At 38.0% G+C, this 17281-nt stretch overlaps 1 protein-coding gene across 1 annotated transcript in view; it reads right to left on the bottom strand.

The window, feature by feature from the left end:
- The window catches only part of MDN1 (midasin AAA ATPase 1), a 104922-nt gene that overhangs the window by 10310 nt on the left and 77331 nt on the right, over positions 1 to 17281 (bottom strand). The window contains exons 74-93 of the mRNA XM_068416982.1: positions 16431 to 16590; positions 16115 to 16261; positions 14329 to 14455; positions 13280 to 13385; positions 12065 to 12180; positions 10343 to 10822; positions 9565 to 9791; positions 9063 to 9209; positions 8665 to 8837; positions 8144 to 8305; positions 7872 to 8009; positions 7505 to 7646; positions 7141 to 7307; positions 6761 to 6904; positions 5937 to 6072; positions 5008 to 5330; positions 3267 to 3428; positions 2785 to 2886; positions 2233 to 2434; positions 1388 to 1561 (exon numbers count right to left, since the gene is read on the bottom strand). Coding sequence (XP_068273083.1) covers positions 1388 to 1561; positions 2233 to 2434; positions 2785 to 2886; positions 3267 to 3428; positions 5008 to 5330; positions 5937 to 6072; positions 6761 to 6904; positions 7141 to 7307; positions 7505 to 7646; positions 7872 to 8009; positions 8144 to 8305; positions 8665 to 8837; positions 9063 to 9209; positions 9565 to 9791; positions 10343 to 10822; positions 12065 to 12180; positions 13280 to 13385; positions 14329 to 14455; positions 16115 to 16261; positions 16431 to 16590 — 3535 coding nt within the window. The remainder of the gene's footprint in view (positions 1 to 1387; positions 1562 to 2232; positions 2435 to 2784; positions 2887 to 3266; positions 3429 to 5007; positions 5331 to 5936; positions 6073 to 6760; positions 6905 to 7140; positions 7308 to 7504; positions 7647 to 7871; positions 8010 to 8143; positions 8306 to 8664; positions 8838 to 9062; positions 9210 to 9564; positions 9792 to 10342; positions 10823 to 12064; positions 12181 to 13279; positions 13386 to 14328; positions 14456 to 16114; positions 16262 to 16430; positions 16591 to 17281) is intronic.

Genomic DNA, 17281 nt, shown 5'->3' with positions numbered 1-17281 from the left:
TTTTAAGAGAAATGCACAAATTTTAAGACAATCAATTCTAGGAATAGGATGAATACAAGACCTTGCAACTCACTGGAACAGATAAATATGCATTTCCTTATGCAAACTGTTTTTCTCTCTTATAACCTTCTTGCCAAATGAACAACACATTAGCGAACAGATCTTTAATACCTGAAAATTCCATTGGTAAAGTACATTTTTTTGAGCTTCGTAGCCTCTCTGACAGAGTGACAGGAGGTATAAAGCAGTTTGAGAACATTCAGAAAATCATCATTAAAAAAACTAATGGCAACCTTATCTTTTACTCTCTACTTTTGTAATAGAACAGTTTCCTATAAATCAGAAATCAATCCACAAATAAAGGAATGGGCTAAAGATTTCCCTTTACTATTGTTTCTACTATACTACACTGTTTAACAACTCATTTTTTAAGAATTATTCTAAGAAAAAAAAAAAGTATTACATTGTAGTAGATGTTTCAAAGATCCTAGTTTTTCAGAACATACTGTTAGAGAACCATGGGGAAAAACCAATAGACTGATTACATGCATGCCTCTACCATAAAGCTAATGAGTCTAGCAAGAGATTTAAGTGAAGACATTAAACCTGAAGGGAGTGGGAGGCAAGAAGGTGAATTCAGGCTGGTAAAACTTGTCTCCCCTCTCCAGCCAGCTTTTGTGTTACTTGATAAGAAAAACATTCAAAATTCCAAGCTACAGTGTCATGTACTTAGATTCACCAAAATTAAATACTTCTGTTGCAATTGGCAAGAGTTATTTATTTCTACCTAGCTTATGTTGTTTGTGTGGTCTGTGTGGCTGACAAGTCAGACCTACCATCTTCCAATCTACTAACCATTCGCATCAGAGAGCCATTTTCTGTTAGGCAGCTCAGTTCTGTTTTGTTTCTTTCCCACTTAAGGAAGAAAGCAGTGAGGCAGTGACACTTCGGTGCTCCCTCAGCTGATGTTGTTCAGACCAGCTCCTCAGCCTCTTGATGTTGTGTCACAAGTTACACACAAACTTAAGTTATGTGACGCTGATGACACTGGAATGCATTGTTATATGCCAGCTAACTCAGCAAATTGGCATTGTGTCTAACAGCAGGAAAGTGTTTGCTTTTTACTTCTTCAAAGAAGTGGATAAAGATTAGAGACCATAAACTTGAAAGAAAGCAGCAAACCCCTCTGTCACTCAACCAATTTATCAAAGGCTAATGCTCATTACCAGGCAGGAGTAAGGATACTGCTGCAGAAGAGTCAATTAAGAGCAGATGTTTTAGTCTTATAAAACGTACACACATCCATTGCATGCAAATATAAATACCTACATACACATTTAAGGTGCACACCAGTGTACGTTTAGAATGTTTTTTTAAGTTAATGTACCAGGAGTTTTAGTGGCAGTAGACTTCTTTTTTTCTGGCTTCAGCTCCTCTGTGTCTACTGCTCTGAGATCCTCATTGTTCTGCATTTCCGTTTCCATAGCTGCATCTGCAGAATCTCCCTCTTCCTTTTCTTCAAGAGGCATAACAGGTTTCTCCTGCTCCTTGCTAGCAACATCTGTACAAAGGCAACAATACTTATTAAGGGGAAAGAGGAAGGAAAAGTAGTGAAGTTGCAAAAAAAATGTTGCATTCTGAGGCCACTGCAGATCAGTTTTAGTGAACTTCAGAAGAGATCTGAGCTACTGTCTCAAACCTCAGTTTTATCTTTCACTGTGCTGTGCCATGTTGTGTCAATGAGCTGTTGCCCTGAAAAACTGATGAATAAAATAGACTAGTTACTTTAATAGAAAGCAATTTATTAATTAAATTTAGATTAGAGGAATATTTTTAAAGAGACATCAATTTGTTTGATACTGAATAAAGAAACTGTTGTGTTATCCCAAATATTTTACATGTGTGGTAGCAGTTTGGGCTTCAAAATAATTGCAGTAAGGTTTGGAGAGAATAGATTTTAAATATGTTTATTGAACTAAAATCCATTTTTATGAGTCAATTCAATATTTCCAAAAATGTTACTATTAGTTTGAACCCGATCGCCAAAGAGTAGCATTTATTGTAGTGAAATGGTGCTACCATTGCATATATTGTAGTGAATTTGGTGCTACCAAAGCAAGGATTGTAAAACATACATTTAAAAAACATACTGGGAAAAACTACAGTAAATAGGAGCGCTTCAGGATTTGATCCTGCAATGACAACTCTTTACTCCCAGAAATACCCCCATACCATACGTCTGTGCATCATAGCATTCGGAGCCTTGTTTAATATGTTCAAATGCATCTGCCTCCTCCACGTTTTGTTTAGGCTGAGCTGTGTTCTGCTTTGCTTCACTGCTGGATTCTATGGTTCTCAATCGCTTGTGGATATGTTCGTTGTGATCTCCCATTGAGCGCTCGTTGTCTGCCTGACCAGGTTTCCTCTTGAAACTCTGAAAAAGAACAAATTAACACCATGAACTTCAAGTGAGGTTCAACCAAACACTGATTAGAACAAGAGTTCTAACAAGGAGAAACTGAGTCCTGCCTATTTGCTCGTTAATATTAAGACATTCAAATTAACAAAAAGAGAAGAGAAGGAGAAGGAGAAGGAGAAGGAGAAGGAGAAGGAGAAGGAGAAGGAGAAGGAGAAGGAGAAGGAGAAGGAGAAGGAGAAGGAGAAGGAGAAGGAGAAGGAGAAGGAGAAGGAGAAGGAGAAGGAGAAGGAGAAGGAGAAGGAGAAGGAGAAGGAGAAGGAGAAGGAGAAGGAGAAGGAGAAGGAGAAGGAGAAGAAGATGTGAACCTGGGTATTTTTTCTGCTTTGCTTCTGCGAAGCCATCCGGGCCACGCGTGTGGATTCATGGCCTTCTGATTGATTTGCACTTGAAGCTCCACTTCCGTATTCCTGGAAGACCAAAAAAAAAAAAAATCCTAAGTGTAACTGAAAATAGCAACTGTTGTAGACAAATTTCAGAAGTTAAACTGCAATGCTGTGCTGCCTTCTGTTGTGAATGACAAACAGCTCCCAACTGAAAATATTATTCTTGTGGAGAGCAGACAAGACAGTTCTGCAGCTCAACAATTAACCTAAACTCGCCACACAGTTTTCACTGCTATGAAGGTATCTACACAGTCTTCAATTTTTTCAGTGAATTTATAACTGGTGTTCCAAAAATTGAATCTTATACACAGTTCTTAAAAATATGGCAGCAGTTCCATGATTGTAACTTGAAAACATATTCACAAGTTCAGCATTTTTAACTCGGAAACTTCCATGTAATTTACCTCTTTAGACTGGTCTCTTTCTGAAGCCTCTCCAGCCAGCTCAACAGCACTGTCACTCTGCATGTTTTCTTGCCCAGTCTGCCCTTGTGTTTCATGCTCCATTCTTTCCTCAGGCTCAGAGATCTGTTCATCCATCTCTGAATTATCTTTACCCTCTACTTCCTGAAATAACATTTTAACATTCTAAAAAACATCAGGAACTGGGTACTATTGAAAAGCATTTAAAGGACAATGCAGTCATCAGGCACAGTCAACATGGGTTCACAAAGAGAAAGTCCTGTTTAACTGATTTGTTATCCTTCTATGGTAAGGCCACCCGCTGAGTGGATGAAGGGAAGGTGGTGGATGTAGTTTTTCTGGATTTTAGTAAGGCTCTTGATACTGTCCCTCACAGCATCCTTCTGGACAAGTTGTCCAGCTGTGGGATGAGTGGGTTCACAGTGCCCTGGGTGAAGAACTGGCTGAAGGGCAGGACTCAAAGGGTTGTAGTGAATGGGGCTACATCTGGTGACCGCTCACCAGCAGTGTTCCTCAGGGTTCAATTCTAGGGCCAATCCTGTTCAATATATTTATCAACCATCTGGATGCAGGAGTTGAATGCATTATTAGCAAGTTTGCTGATGATACCTAACTGGGAGGTGCTGTTGACTCTCTTGAGGGACAGGAGGCCTTGCAGAGGGATCTAGATAGATTGGAGCATTGGACAAAGATTAATGGGACTAAATTTATGAAATGCCAAATTCTGCACCTAGGATGGAGTGATGCCAGGCAAAAGTATAAACTGGGAGAGGAGTGGCTGGAGAGCAGCGCTGCAGAAAGGCATTTGAGGTGCTGGTTGACAGCAGGCTCAATACGAGTCAGCAGTGTGCCCTGGCAGCCAAGAGGGCAAACTGCATCCTGGGGTGCAACAAACATAGTATAAGCAGGTGGTCAATATTATCCCACTGTATTCAGTGATGGTGCAGCCACACCTCCAGTACTGTGTGCAGTTTTGGGCCCCACAATTTAAGAATGATGTGAAGGTCCTTGAATGCGTCCAGAGGAGGGCAACAAAGCTGGCACAAGGGCTGGAAGGAAAGTCCTATGAGGAGCGGCTAAGGGCTTTGGGCTTGTCTCGTTTGGAAAAAAGGAGGCTGAGGGGTAACCTCATTGCTCTCTACAGCTTCCTGAGGAGGGGAAGTGGAGAGGGAGGTGCTGAGCTCTTTTCCCTCGTATCCAGTGACAGAAGGAATAGGAATGGCTCAAAGCTGCGCCAGGGGAGGTTTAGACTGGACGTTAGGAAGCATTTTTTTACTGAGAGGGTGGTCAAACACTGGAACAGGCTTCCTAGAGAGATGGTTGATGCCCCAAGCCTGTCAGTGTTTAAGAGACATTGGAGAATGCCCTTAACATGCTTGAACTTTTGGCCAGCCCTGAACTGGTCAGGCAGTTGGACCAGATGATCATTGCAGGTCCCTTCCAACTGAAATATTCTGTTCTATTCTGACAGAAGGCCAAGAAGGTAACAGGAATACAGATGACAGAAATACACCAGCTTAATAGTAAGCACATCTCTGCTATCTTGAAGGTTCTCAAGATAACACCTACTAACATTACACCTACTCAATGTCAAATTTATTTCAGAGTATCACAGAACACATCCATTTCTTGAGTCTTGTATAAGGTAATTAAAAACAAACCAACCAACCACACCAAAAAAAAAAAAACCCAGAAAAATCAGGCTTTTAATTTACTACTTTACCTGAGGTTGAAGGCCTTGGTCAGCAGCAGGGATTCCCTTATCTTCAGCAGATTCTTTTTTTTCCTCATCAGGTGGTTGTGACTCTTCATCCTCCTCTTCTGCTGTATCCTCAGTGTCCCCTGCATTTTCTTCTTGATCATCAGCATCTTTGTCCCCTTCATCTTCCTTCTCCTCTTTATCCTCAGAAATGCCTTCTTCAGCTAGTTCTGCATCTTGATCATCTCTTTTGGTCTCACCAGTATCCTCTTCATTCTGTTCTTCTGTTTTCTCTGCCTCATTTAAATCACCAGGTTTCTCATCTACTTCAAAAGCATTCTCTTCTTCTGGATTAAAAAAATTAGAAACTTTCAGTGAAGTACAGAGATAGTGAATATTACAGTTATTTGGAATAAAACTACTCAACCTATCAAAAAAAATCTTAAAGAAAATACTGAGAATTCTATACATAGAATCTATGATTTTCTATAGCATATAATTGCTTTAAGTCACAATTGGTTTGTAACTAACAATACAGCAGGATGAATTCCTATTAGCTTCCTGTAACCTAATATTCTTGAGGGTCAGTTGACTTTGAGTACAAGTGCTTGTAATTATCACAGAAAAAACAGAAACCACAAAAGCAACTGGACAATTAAATAAGGAGCTTTAGCATAAGTTAGGGTGTATCACTTGGATAACACGAGAAAGCCTGCTCCACAGTATGCGTGAAAGGGAGGTAAAGGAAAATGCTGTCATGTTGAGTTCTTATCTGGCCTACATTTGTTATATTGATATTTTTACACTCAGAAGTGAATCTGCAGCTTCTTGTTATACAGAATCCTACCACCACCTCTCTTCTTTCTATAGAGAAAAGGAGCTTATTATCTGACTGTTCCCCCTATTTCCATTTGCTTTCATCTAGGGATCTGCAGAGATATTTTCAGCTGTACCTTCATCATCTTCCTCCTCATCACTCTTCTCATCATTCTCCAGGTTCAAATTATCAGGAAGGTCCAAAGGTTCAATTTCAGGCTCCTTTTCTTGCTGGCCATGATAAGGATCTACTTCGTTCTCATCATACTCACGCTGTCAACAAAAGAATGGAGGGGTCGGGGGCGCGGGAACAACAGGTACATAATAAGTGGGAGGAAAAGTAAAGATACTATTGAATTCTCTAGGACACAGAAATATCGGATACAATATTACATTCTGATCAGTTAAAAACAAATTTTCAGTGGTACACATCCTCATGTGTAAAGAGGAGAGAAAGACTAATTTCAGCAAATGCACTTACATAAACTGGTACTTCTTTAAAACAGCATGTTTTGTGTTCAGAATCGAATTTTCCTAACTGAAAGATTCTGAACAGAATCTGCACTCTTGCAGATGGTAAATGCACTCTTGCATGCTATGCAGAATCTTCAAGCATACTGTATACAGACTTTCGGGATGAGTCCCACTGACTTAAAAGTGGTTCTGTTGCTAAACACAACAGAACACGAATTTAAGCTTTGTCCATCAAAACATCAATACAGTGTAAAGCCTATTTTGGCAGACATTACAAGTTCAGGTTAGTGCAAACAAAAAGTCTTTCTCGATTATGGATCAGAAAATATACATATAATGGATACAATATGGTTTACTCCTAGCTCCGAAATGAACTAACTTTTTTCAATGCACATAAAGAGCATTTCATATTCTCAGAAACACATGACATGAGCAACAGAATATAGTTTAACAGCAAGATACTCTGGGTAGTCCAAGTAATTTTTACCTCATCAATTTGTTCATGGATTTTCTCTTTGTTTCCACTGCCCTCCTCTTGTTGCTCTTTTTCCTCATCCTTGGGAGGCTGTTTTTTATTATCCTTGTTTCCTCTGTCCAAATTGTCATCTTTTGCAACGAGCTCTGAATCCTCCTATTAGCCAACAAATCCAAAAGAAACTCAGTTATGCTACCCACTTCTCAAAGTCTCACTGACAATACATCATCTCCTACAGAAAAAAGACAACACTAAAGAAAACCTGTGATATACTCAAATTATCCCTTTCCAAGACCAAGAGCTATGCAAGGAAGTTCATGGTCTAAGTCACATCAAGTTAATAGACTTTCATTCCTTTGATATTCTTCTTCCCACCCCTTTTTTCTCTTTACCTCATCCATTCCTGGTCCAGTTTCTTCTGTTTTACTACTGGCATCTTCATCATCATCATCTTCATCCCCCCAGAGCCTCTCATCCAGTTTATCATCAGCTTCAGCATTATCAAGATTTCCCATCTGCTTATCCAGCTCCTCCTCTTCATCTGAATTTTCATCATTTTCTGTGTACAGTTCAGAAAGTGTTTCAGTACGCTTCTCAGCATTTGTATTAATACTTCTTAGTATTCATACACTAATGGCACTACTCTGTTGTTGAACACCGACTTTTCAGTATATGCTTCATTATATAAAAGTATCAACCATTATTGGATTGATCTATAACATTTCTTATAAGTTTGCCATAGTGGAAGGACCAAACCTTTTTTCTCCTGTTCTCCATCATGCATTTTTCCTTCAAAGTCTTCTGACATTTCAATTGCATTGTCTTCTCCTTCAATGTCTGGTTTAGAATCTTGATCCTCTTTCTCCTTCTCTTCACCTTTTTGAAAACTGTCTTCTATCTGAATTATTGGTAAAGCCAAAAATTACAATGGATCTTGCCTATATATTAAAGCTTACTTAAAGTACCAGAGTATTTATAAGCTTATATGCAGAGATAAAAGCCAACCTAAATTGGAGACTGAAGGTAACTTCATGTTTCTTTTAACCGAAACGTCCACAACATGGATTTCAAAGGGCTTTTTCAGTTTTACTTGAATTAAACAAAAACAACCCCAAACACTTGCCTGATCTTCACTTTCTATTTTGTCGCTCACATCCTTCTTGCCTTCCCCATCTCCAATACCACCGTCCTCGTAATCATGGAACTGTGCTGCTCCCTCTCCAGCTTCATCTTCAAGTAATTCTTTTGGCAGACAAAACCCCTAACAAAGGCAAACAGAAACTCAAAACTTCCTGTAGTAGTAAGTACATCTTTCATCTTAGTTTCTAACTTTAGACTTTTGTATACATTAAGTATATGCTTAACATATATTCACTGTTATCTCTAATAACTTACCTTTTGGGCAAGCTCTGTAAAAATGCTAGTTAGAACAGAAAGCAATTTTCCAGTACTCCTGTGAGACGCCAGTGAAACAGTGAGGTAGAACAGGATAAGGTCTGAATACTCGCAGAGCATGGGCTTTAGACGCACCAGCAAATAGCAGGACTGGTTGAAGAACTGCAGTTGAAACCAAAGAACAGCCATCATACATGATTATGTACATACTGAGATGCACCTTGATAGAGACTGAAAACAGATGCTCTAACCAGAGATACCAGTAGGTGAGTTTAAATGAAATTTCTAGTTTCCAGACCTTTTTCTAGATTTTCACAAAAACTAAAACTTTTCCTTCTTACTAAAGGAACATCTGGCTTTTGCACTATAGAAAAATACCTATATTTGGCCATAATTTCTCACATGCTTCTCGTTCTAAAGTATTGGGCAATAAGAAGCAATGCATGTTTAACCACCGAAGTTCGTAATTCCAAATCTTTTGAGACCCCTAGGCCAAAAACTCTTGAGAAGAACAATTTTACCTTATGTTTATCTGAAGTGTAATCTTCCCCGTAAGATTTCAGGTTCTCCAGGAGTTCTGAAACTGATAAGACTGCTTTCTGCACATGCAGAGAATCCAAATCAGCAGAGAGATCTTCATCCAAAAGCTTAGCTATATGTCCTGCTTTAATCACGTCAAATGAGGCTTCATCCTCTTTGTTTGAAATACATAAAAAAAACACGGAAATCAAGTCAAGACATTCTAAAAATGTTATAGCAAGCAATCTAGAAATATCCATCCCATCTAAATAGAAAACTTTCTATTAAAATGGCAATTTCCTTGTGTATTGGTACCTCTGCTAGACATACAGTTTAGGGAATTTTTAGGTTTGCACAGTCTAACTCTCCTTCTCCCCCTCAAGTAAATTAATAAACTTACCATTTTCCTCTGGAGGTTTTTCTTCTTCTTTTCCATCTTCCTGTTTTCTCTCTACCAAACACTGGATGGCATACAGAACAACACGGATAACAGTTTCCACTTTTGCTGAGAAGTGCTCCACAAACTCTTCATCTGACTGTTGATCTCCTTTTGAACCATAAACACAGGCAGTTTTACACAGAAACACAAATTACAGGTTACTATGTTTCCCCTATGCAAGGAGCATGATAAGCACTATGCCATTTTTACTACACAGTTCTGCTAAAGTCTCCTTGCTAATCCTGACCTACTGCTACAGTGTAAGTTCTGTCATCAACAGTGAGTAAGGTGGAAAAAATTTTACTGCACAAATTAAGTCTGGACTAAATTTTGCAAGTTTGAATTTCATCAAGTGTTTCTGGATATCTGAATGAACATGAAGCCATCTTCTGCAATAACCAAACTAATGAATTCTTACACTTTTAGCTAAATTACAAAACAGGCAGAGAAGAACTGGCCTTACCACTGCAATTTGACACGGAAGCAAGAAGCTGTGTTCTCCAGGCTGTGAAATCTGCAGATGTATTATTAACTTCTTCTTGTACATACTTAAGGCTCTTGATTAGGGTCATCCGATTTACAGCTTGCCTGTCTTCCCCATTTGGAAGAAACAGGGACTCTATGCCTTGTAACTGAGCGGAGACTTCCAGCAAACAACTCATAGCTGATGTGCAAACTTCAAAATCTCTCCTGCAACAAGAAATACCATAATACTGAAAGAAGAACAAACCATTCAATTTAAGATTAAACCTTTTCTTGAGGCACAGATGAGGGGGAGGCAGCTGATCTCCATCTGGAACTTATTAAATAAAAAGTTTGACAACAAGCAGATGTGCCACATACACTGGTTGAAGCGGAGAGAAAATTAGAGGATTATTATTATGATTAAATAGGCTACAGATTTATTTTAAAATAAAAATTTGTTCATTAAATTGACATTTGAAATTCACCTCATTAACTAAGGAGCTATTGGGATTAAATCCCAGGAGACCAAAGAGAAACTGAGAAGCTGAGATGGACCAATTTTTTCTGCCTTGTCAGAGGAGTGGGAGAAGACACATACATCTGTTTAAAAAAACAGGCACTGCATTTTGCAAGAAAAACAAATGGAAACAAGCTTCAATAGTACCTGAACACACTTTTCAAGATATGCATAGGCAAACATTTTCAAGATGACTTCACACATGTTATATGAACATAAAACATGCAGAGATTCAACTTCATGCACATGTAGAACTCACCAGGAATAAAACAAGGTCTCATATGACTGTTGTCTTATTTTGTCCACTTCTGCTTTCATTGCCTTCACATTTGCCAGCATCGCAGTCAGTTGTGTAGCTAGCTGCAGCCATAACTGATCCTTATTTCGCATCCTACATCCAGGAGGCAGTTGCTCAGTTGTTACTGGAGACAAGTATTTTAGCTCTGAGGGAATTAGGTCAGGTATTCCCATAAAAGCATTTCCCATTTCAGGTCCTGAACTCTGAAAAATGTTTGTTTTGACATCTGTCCTTTCATTGTCACTGCACTTCGTCAACTCTTCTTTTGGGCAACATTGTATGAACCAAGACAGCTCCTCGAGAACCATCACGCACTGCATGGAAAGTTGCTGCAGTTTGTCAGTCCAGTGTTGAATACTGTCTTGAGGAGGAAATGCTACATTATATTCTCTGTCAGCAGTCAACTTAGATTCTATCTCTTGTATACAACTTAGGAGGTTCCTAGTTCAGAAAAAAAGAAGGAAAAGTTACAATCACTGAGTTTTATGTTGTACCTCTCTTTAAAAGCTTAACCTTCAGACTAAATTCATAAAAGATCTAGATAATATGGACTCAGTGGAAGTCAAGCTGTTTCTGGAAAAACTAAAATTATAGTCTTTTTTAAAAAGTTTTGTTTAATTAGTGAATTTTTCTCTCCATTGCATATGTTTGAGTTGTCCCGAAAAAAGGGCTTTGTAAGATTTCTCAGAATCTACACCATTGTTTCAAACAATCCTTAAACTGCAGCCTGATACTCAAATATTGTTCATTTTTCTCTATTCTAACACACCTTCATCCTCTGAAGTGCTGTGTAACAGTCAGCTCGTAACAAACGATTAATCTGATTTGCAATGAAAGTCACAGCAATGCAGATAAGTGCCTTAGAAGTTTTAATATTCCTGCAACTGTAAAGTTCAGGAGTTTGTGTTTTGGGCTTTTGTTTGTTTTGTCAGGGTTTTTTTGTTTGTTTTTCCAAGTTTCCTAGGGCTAATATAACTTTTGCACCCATAATCTCCAGTCCACATTACCTTCCCTGTACAAAGGAAATAGCTCCTGACCTAACTTCAAAAGGTTTTATGGATTACATTAGTGATGAGTACAACTATGCAGAACAGTGGAGTTTGCAGTGAAACTGATGAGTCAAGCAATGGAGTGAGAAATCACATGAAGTAAGAAAAATTCCTATACGCTTTTCCTTTTACAATTTTGGCACAAGATCTAGTATCTCCCACCTTTCCAGAATTTTTCTTTGTAAGTTGTTGAGGTTTTTTCATTTTGGCTTCAAAGTGCCATCCAGATCATTTATATGCTCCATTTCAAACCAACAACTTGAACATAGCCAAAATTAATTTCGCCCAACACCAAATGAGAGAGATTTAACAATCTGTAAGTTTAACAGTTTAACTGTGTAGATAACTACAGTAATTATTTCATGGTCTTCATGTATGCCTAACTTGTTTTCCCAAATTATATTGATTCCAAAACATTGGCTGCAATGACAGGATAAACAATACCTAAATCCTTTTTTCTGCCCTGCCCTTTTGAAATCTTTTCTATCTAGGCTTAATTGAGTGGAGAAGAGAAATGGGGAAGTAGGGGGAAGAATTTTATTTTCTTCTATCTTATTTTCCATCTTGAATTGAATTGAATTGCTTTCCTGTCAAACTCCTTGCCAACATTTAAATGCTGGAAAATGCAAAATACCTCAGTAAGATCCACTGTTCTGTCAACACAGTAAGAGATTGTCTCTGTCTGACAAGCATCTGCATGAGGTGTGCAGTGAACCCTTTGCATCGTTCAATGCTACCTAGTCCAATGTCCTAAAGAAAAGAGACACAGAACGAGTGGGAGGGAATAGTTAGATGAATAAGCAGACAACAATATTCTCTGCACCTCCATTTCATTTCACTGAGCAGGCTGAAAAGTTACAGTTTAATTGAACAAGTCTTAAAATGCAGACAAAAATTATAGTTATTACAGTTCATTTTTCTGCATCTTCCCTATACCCTGCACACAAATTTGATTTTCAAGTACCTTTTGCAACAACAGTCATTAAATTGCACTCCACTGCAGCAATTCTTATCAGGAATGTACTTCCAATAGTAAAGCTACCTTATATAAATGATGATTAAAATCTAAAGAAATACCAGCCTAAATTTTTACATTCATGACCATCGCTAAAACAACTTCCACAATTCATTTTGCCAGATTTACTGACAATTACTTTCACTGCCTTCATTAGAAAGGATCCCATTTTGAAGCTTAGAACAAATGTTCACAACACAGAGCAAAACTGATCGCAACTATGTTCCATTATTTATGGCCATTATCAGCTGTGATGTTTGACAGGATCGTGTTTTAAAACTAGGGGTGAAGCATAGTGAGAGGAAGAGCATCTGGAAGAGACCCCTTTTTCCTGGAATACTGTAAAAGTGGTACTGATTTGCCAGAGCTCATTTGTTCCTTCTGCTGATTTTAGACTGATTTTTAAGCAAGGAAATATATCAACACTTTTTGTGTTAGACACAGGCTCCAGTTGTATCCAATCATAAATCTCAACTGATTTTTTTCATGAGCACGGACTAATCTTGGTTTTGTTTTCCTAACAAATTTTGATTCAGCATTTTGGAAGTTTCTTTCATGCACAAAAAGTAGCAATTTGAGATCTGCTGGGATGAAAGATACTGTACATTGAACAGATCATTAACTTAGTTCACTAAACTGATATTGTTCATTCATAAAACAACAGGTTTTAAAATGCTACATTTACTGATTGGTCCCAAAATATCATATTTTGTATCACATTACAGAACACAGCATTATCTCACATCACCTTTTTACTCCTAGAAAATTTCAGTCCAAGCTGGTAAAATAAAGTTAACAGAAGTATGATTTCTATTTTCACTTCAATGTTTTTACCTTGGCAGGTGCTAACAATGCTGTCTGAAGTCTAGAGTGGCGTGCAAGGGACCGATAGAAGTACTTCTGGCATCCATCCCAGGCAGAAGAAATCTCTGTCAGCAACCTGACAGCACAAAAAGTCTGATATTAGAAAGGTATGTAATTTCAGTACCTCAGCACACTGGAACCATGAGGTCAGCTCTTCAACCTAACAAATTTGCTTACAATTTGTTATTTTGCAAATGCATTGATCTTGTAATTCTTCATTTTCTCCACAAGTATTCTAATCTTAAGCAAAGATTTGATTTTTTAAAATAAAGTCTAAGGAAATGCTAAGCAATAGCAGTAAAATCTCTGACTTTGAATATCATTTAACACTTAAATAGTGATTTTTTTTTCTTCCCCCCATGCAGCTAGATCCAGCTTGATAGGGAAGTCTTTATTTTGGCCTTGATGAAAGATATTATAAACTAAACCCTTACATCTGAGGAAGACAATAACCAGCACGTCTCAATGACAAAAATCACTTGCTGCCAGAAAAACAAGAGAAACATCTGAAAGAACATCTTTCCTTTAGGTAAGTTTTTCCAGAAATGCCCGCTTTGAAGTCTATGTATTTTCTCCTGAAATATCCTGTTATTCAATGAAGACAAAACAATTAAGTAATCCCTGTAAATTACAACTCATCTCTAATAAAATCATTAGCAGTCTACAATCTAATATGATGCTAGGAAAGCATCCCAGGCAAAGCTGGACGGTGGAGGGCTAATTGAAATGTAATACAAACAATGAAAAGGAGGGCAGAGTTGTCCAAAGTGCAAATTAAAAAAAACAAAACAAAACAAAACCAAAACCACAAAACAATGAAACCCTCCCTCAGTTGTATGTGCCAGGACAGTATGTACAGGATTTTCAAACTGAGAAGTAATGGGAGGAAGGGAAAGGAATATGTAAAATCCTAAATGAATTACAGTCCAGAAATTCCAGTCTAAATCCACATGCAATAAATTCTATATATTATAGCTGCAATTCACACAATCTAAGGGTTAGAAATACTGTGTACATACGTGGCATCCAGTTCACCTGTGCAATTTACTGCACCTAATGCACTACGCAAGTCCAGTGGACGTAGGTAGAGTATTTCATTATAATCTTTTGAACGGGACCAAGAAAGACCCTTCCGGTATGACAAACCTGGAATGACATTTGAACACACATCCTTTTATGCCCTCATTCTTTTATATGAAAAATGGCACTCATACAGTTGGTATTAAGATATAAAATAATTTTTTTTTTTCTTGATGCTTTTATTTTGACAAGTCTTTGAACATGCTGCAAGTTTTGTAATGGAAGAACACACTGTAGCTTAGCTATCTTCAGCTGAACATAGCTGAAGAACACAGATGAAATAAGACAAACATAGACCTGTGTGTATAAAGGAGGTTGGTGGTGGTGGCCAAGAGAAAAAAAAAAAAACAAAAAGCCTTGAACCTGTAAGGCAGGCTACAGCCTGAGAAAGTTACAGCTGTGTACTTTTAAAACTCAGTCTTAAGGCTGTTATTTTAGCTATTTTTAAAACTAGATTAGACATGCTTATTTCTCTCAAGCCAATTAAAACACTCCTTTCAAAGTATCCTGAAGGTAAGCAGAGCCTGTAATAAATGCGCATTAGCTATCTAGGTTATGTTGCCATTTTTCCAAACAAAATGGAGAACAAGTCTTAAGGGCAACACTTTTCACTGCTCCTGGTCCTTTAAGAAAGCTGAGATAGGGATCATCACCTCATTTTTAAGATATGAAAAGGTGATGAATGAGGAAAGTAAAGGTGTCCCCTGAAATCAAAGACAGAGCCCAGTAAAGAATTCAAATCCAATGTGTTAATTAAGTCATCACAGTACGTCATTCCTCCAGCACAAACTTCACAGGGCAGTAATGGCAGATATTCCTTCGGCACCAGCAGGTGCCAAAAATGCAAAACACAGGAAAAGTGTATGTGCTGGAAACCTCCCACTTAAATTCACCTGTGTTTGCAGTCATCTAAATACAAAAGGACCTTAATATTCTGTGAACTGTTTACTCAGAACACACATCAACTCATTTAAGTAGCATAAACTTCAAACACTCAAAACTACAACTGAAGCCTCCTCCCACCTCCCAGAAAGCATTAAGAATATTTTTGTTTTCATTTACTTTCCAAGTGTTGTGACACTGAGTTAGTTTGTTATCAAAATCATGCCTTCTTGGAACCCTTAACTTCATGTTTCCAAGCTTCTTTCTGCAACCATGAGGAACAGATTTTTTTTTTTTTTTTTTGAGAGGTTCTTCGGATCACTGCAGGCCAGAAGCTATGGCTTCCAAGAGAAGCACCAAAACACTAAACTCTCTTCAGAAAAGAAGAAAAAAATTGGCAAAGTTACATTAATTTCTACTTCTGCCTATGACTTAGCAGAATGCTGTCAGACAGCTATTTAGCAAGACTGCTTATTTCTGCTGGTTTCTAAACTACTCAGTGACTAAGGACAGTTGATGAATAATATAACACCAAAGGAAAAGGCTTCCCTCTTGTTTCTAAAAGCTGGGCAGTGACTTCTGACTGGAGATAAAAGCAGATTTCTGCTTCAGAAAAGCTACTGTTGTACATTTCATGGAATGTAAGAAGAATAGAAGGTATCTGAAAGGGCTAACACACCAGGCCTCACAGTCAACAGAGAGAGAGACAAATGCTTCTACATATTAGTGGCTCAGCGACTTCAAGAACATAGTATTATGGTGGGTTTAGATGTATTGGCAAAAATAGTAAAATGCTTAAGAACTTTGTACTTTCAAACCAAGCACACTATTAGTCAAACTCACCTGTTTTAGTAAGGATTTTAAAGAGATCTGACAAAGCCCGTTGCTTCTGCATCTGAATGTGCTTTGCCTCTGATTTCTGCTTCTCCTTATCTGCTGTCTGATCAAATGTTAAATTTTGCAGTTCAACTACAGAAACAATGATACCACCTGTATAAAAGACAGCAGGGGAAGGTAAGAGATACGAAAATTTAACATACACAAAGCAGCCATAGGAAGATAGTCTGGGAAGGGAACTATATATCTACACTTTTTCCTGACTTGGTCCATTTATATTACAGAGGTCAATTATGGCATGGAAATCACAAGAATACTTAACCTGTGAAGTGGTCAAGATTTTCCACCAGACTTAGGAATGAATTATTTCCTGTAACTGTTGTACACATTTTCTTCATTTTTTTAGTAAGCTTAGGCAGACGATACTGAAGAGATTCTGTACGAAATGTAATGCCATCCTGACATTCTTCTGGTAGTGCCCTCTGAGAAAAAAATGAAAGAAACAGTCCAATTATACACACATACTCAAAGCTGTCTTATTTGACCATTAAGAGCAAATTGCTGCAAAAACAAGGGCTACATTCTGCATTCATCTGAAAGCCCAAAACATGCCCACGTGATCCTTTGAACAGTTCAGCACCAACACTTGAGGAAAATCACAATATATGCATGTCAGGCATACATTAGTTTTGAAAAGAGCCAAAATAAATGGAAGATGCTATGATACTACTCTCTTAGGTGTTTGTCATTACCTCTTTCATAGAGGTTATCACTGCTTCAGGTCAGCTTCCTCAGCCTTCCAAGCTCAAAGGTACATTAACCTAAATCACTAATGCCCTCACGGCGTTAGATAAGGACACCATTACTTATTCTCCACTAGACACAAATTTAATTGCACTGCTAAAGAACAACAGAACCAGTAAGCAAATAGAAATTATTAAGTAACAGAAGTAATCCCCCAGCGGGTCCAAAGCTAATTCCTAGGGTTTGTTCAATTTAAGTTTGCATGCATCTTGTTTAAGGAATGAAGACAACATGAAACTGCAACAAGAAAAACCAACAACCCTGTTGATTATCAGTAACAGGCTTGCAAACAAACAAACAAACCACCAACCAACAAAACAAACCCACAACCAAACACATTAGATTTGCACCAGATTTCTGCCTCCTCAC

Source organism: Nyctibius grandis, chromosome 1 (assembly GCF_013368605.1).
Source record: "Nyctibius grandis isolate bNycGra1 chromosome 1, bNycGra1.pri, whole genome shotgun sequence".
Taxonomy (NCBI): domain Eukaryota; kingdom Metazoa; phylum Chordata; class Aves; order Nyctibiiformes; family Nyctibiidae; genus Nyctibius; species Nyctibius grandis.
Note: the sequence above shows the minus strand (reverse complement) of the source record. Positions and strands in the feature narration are given on the sequence as shown.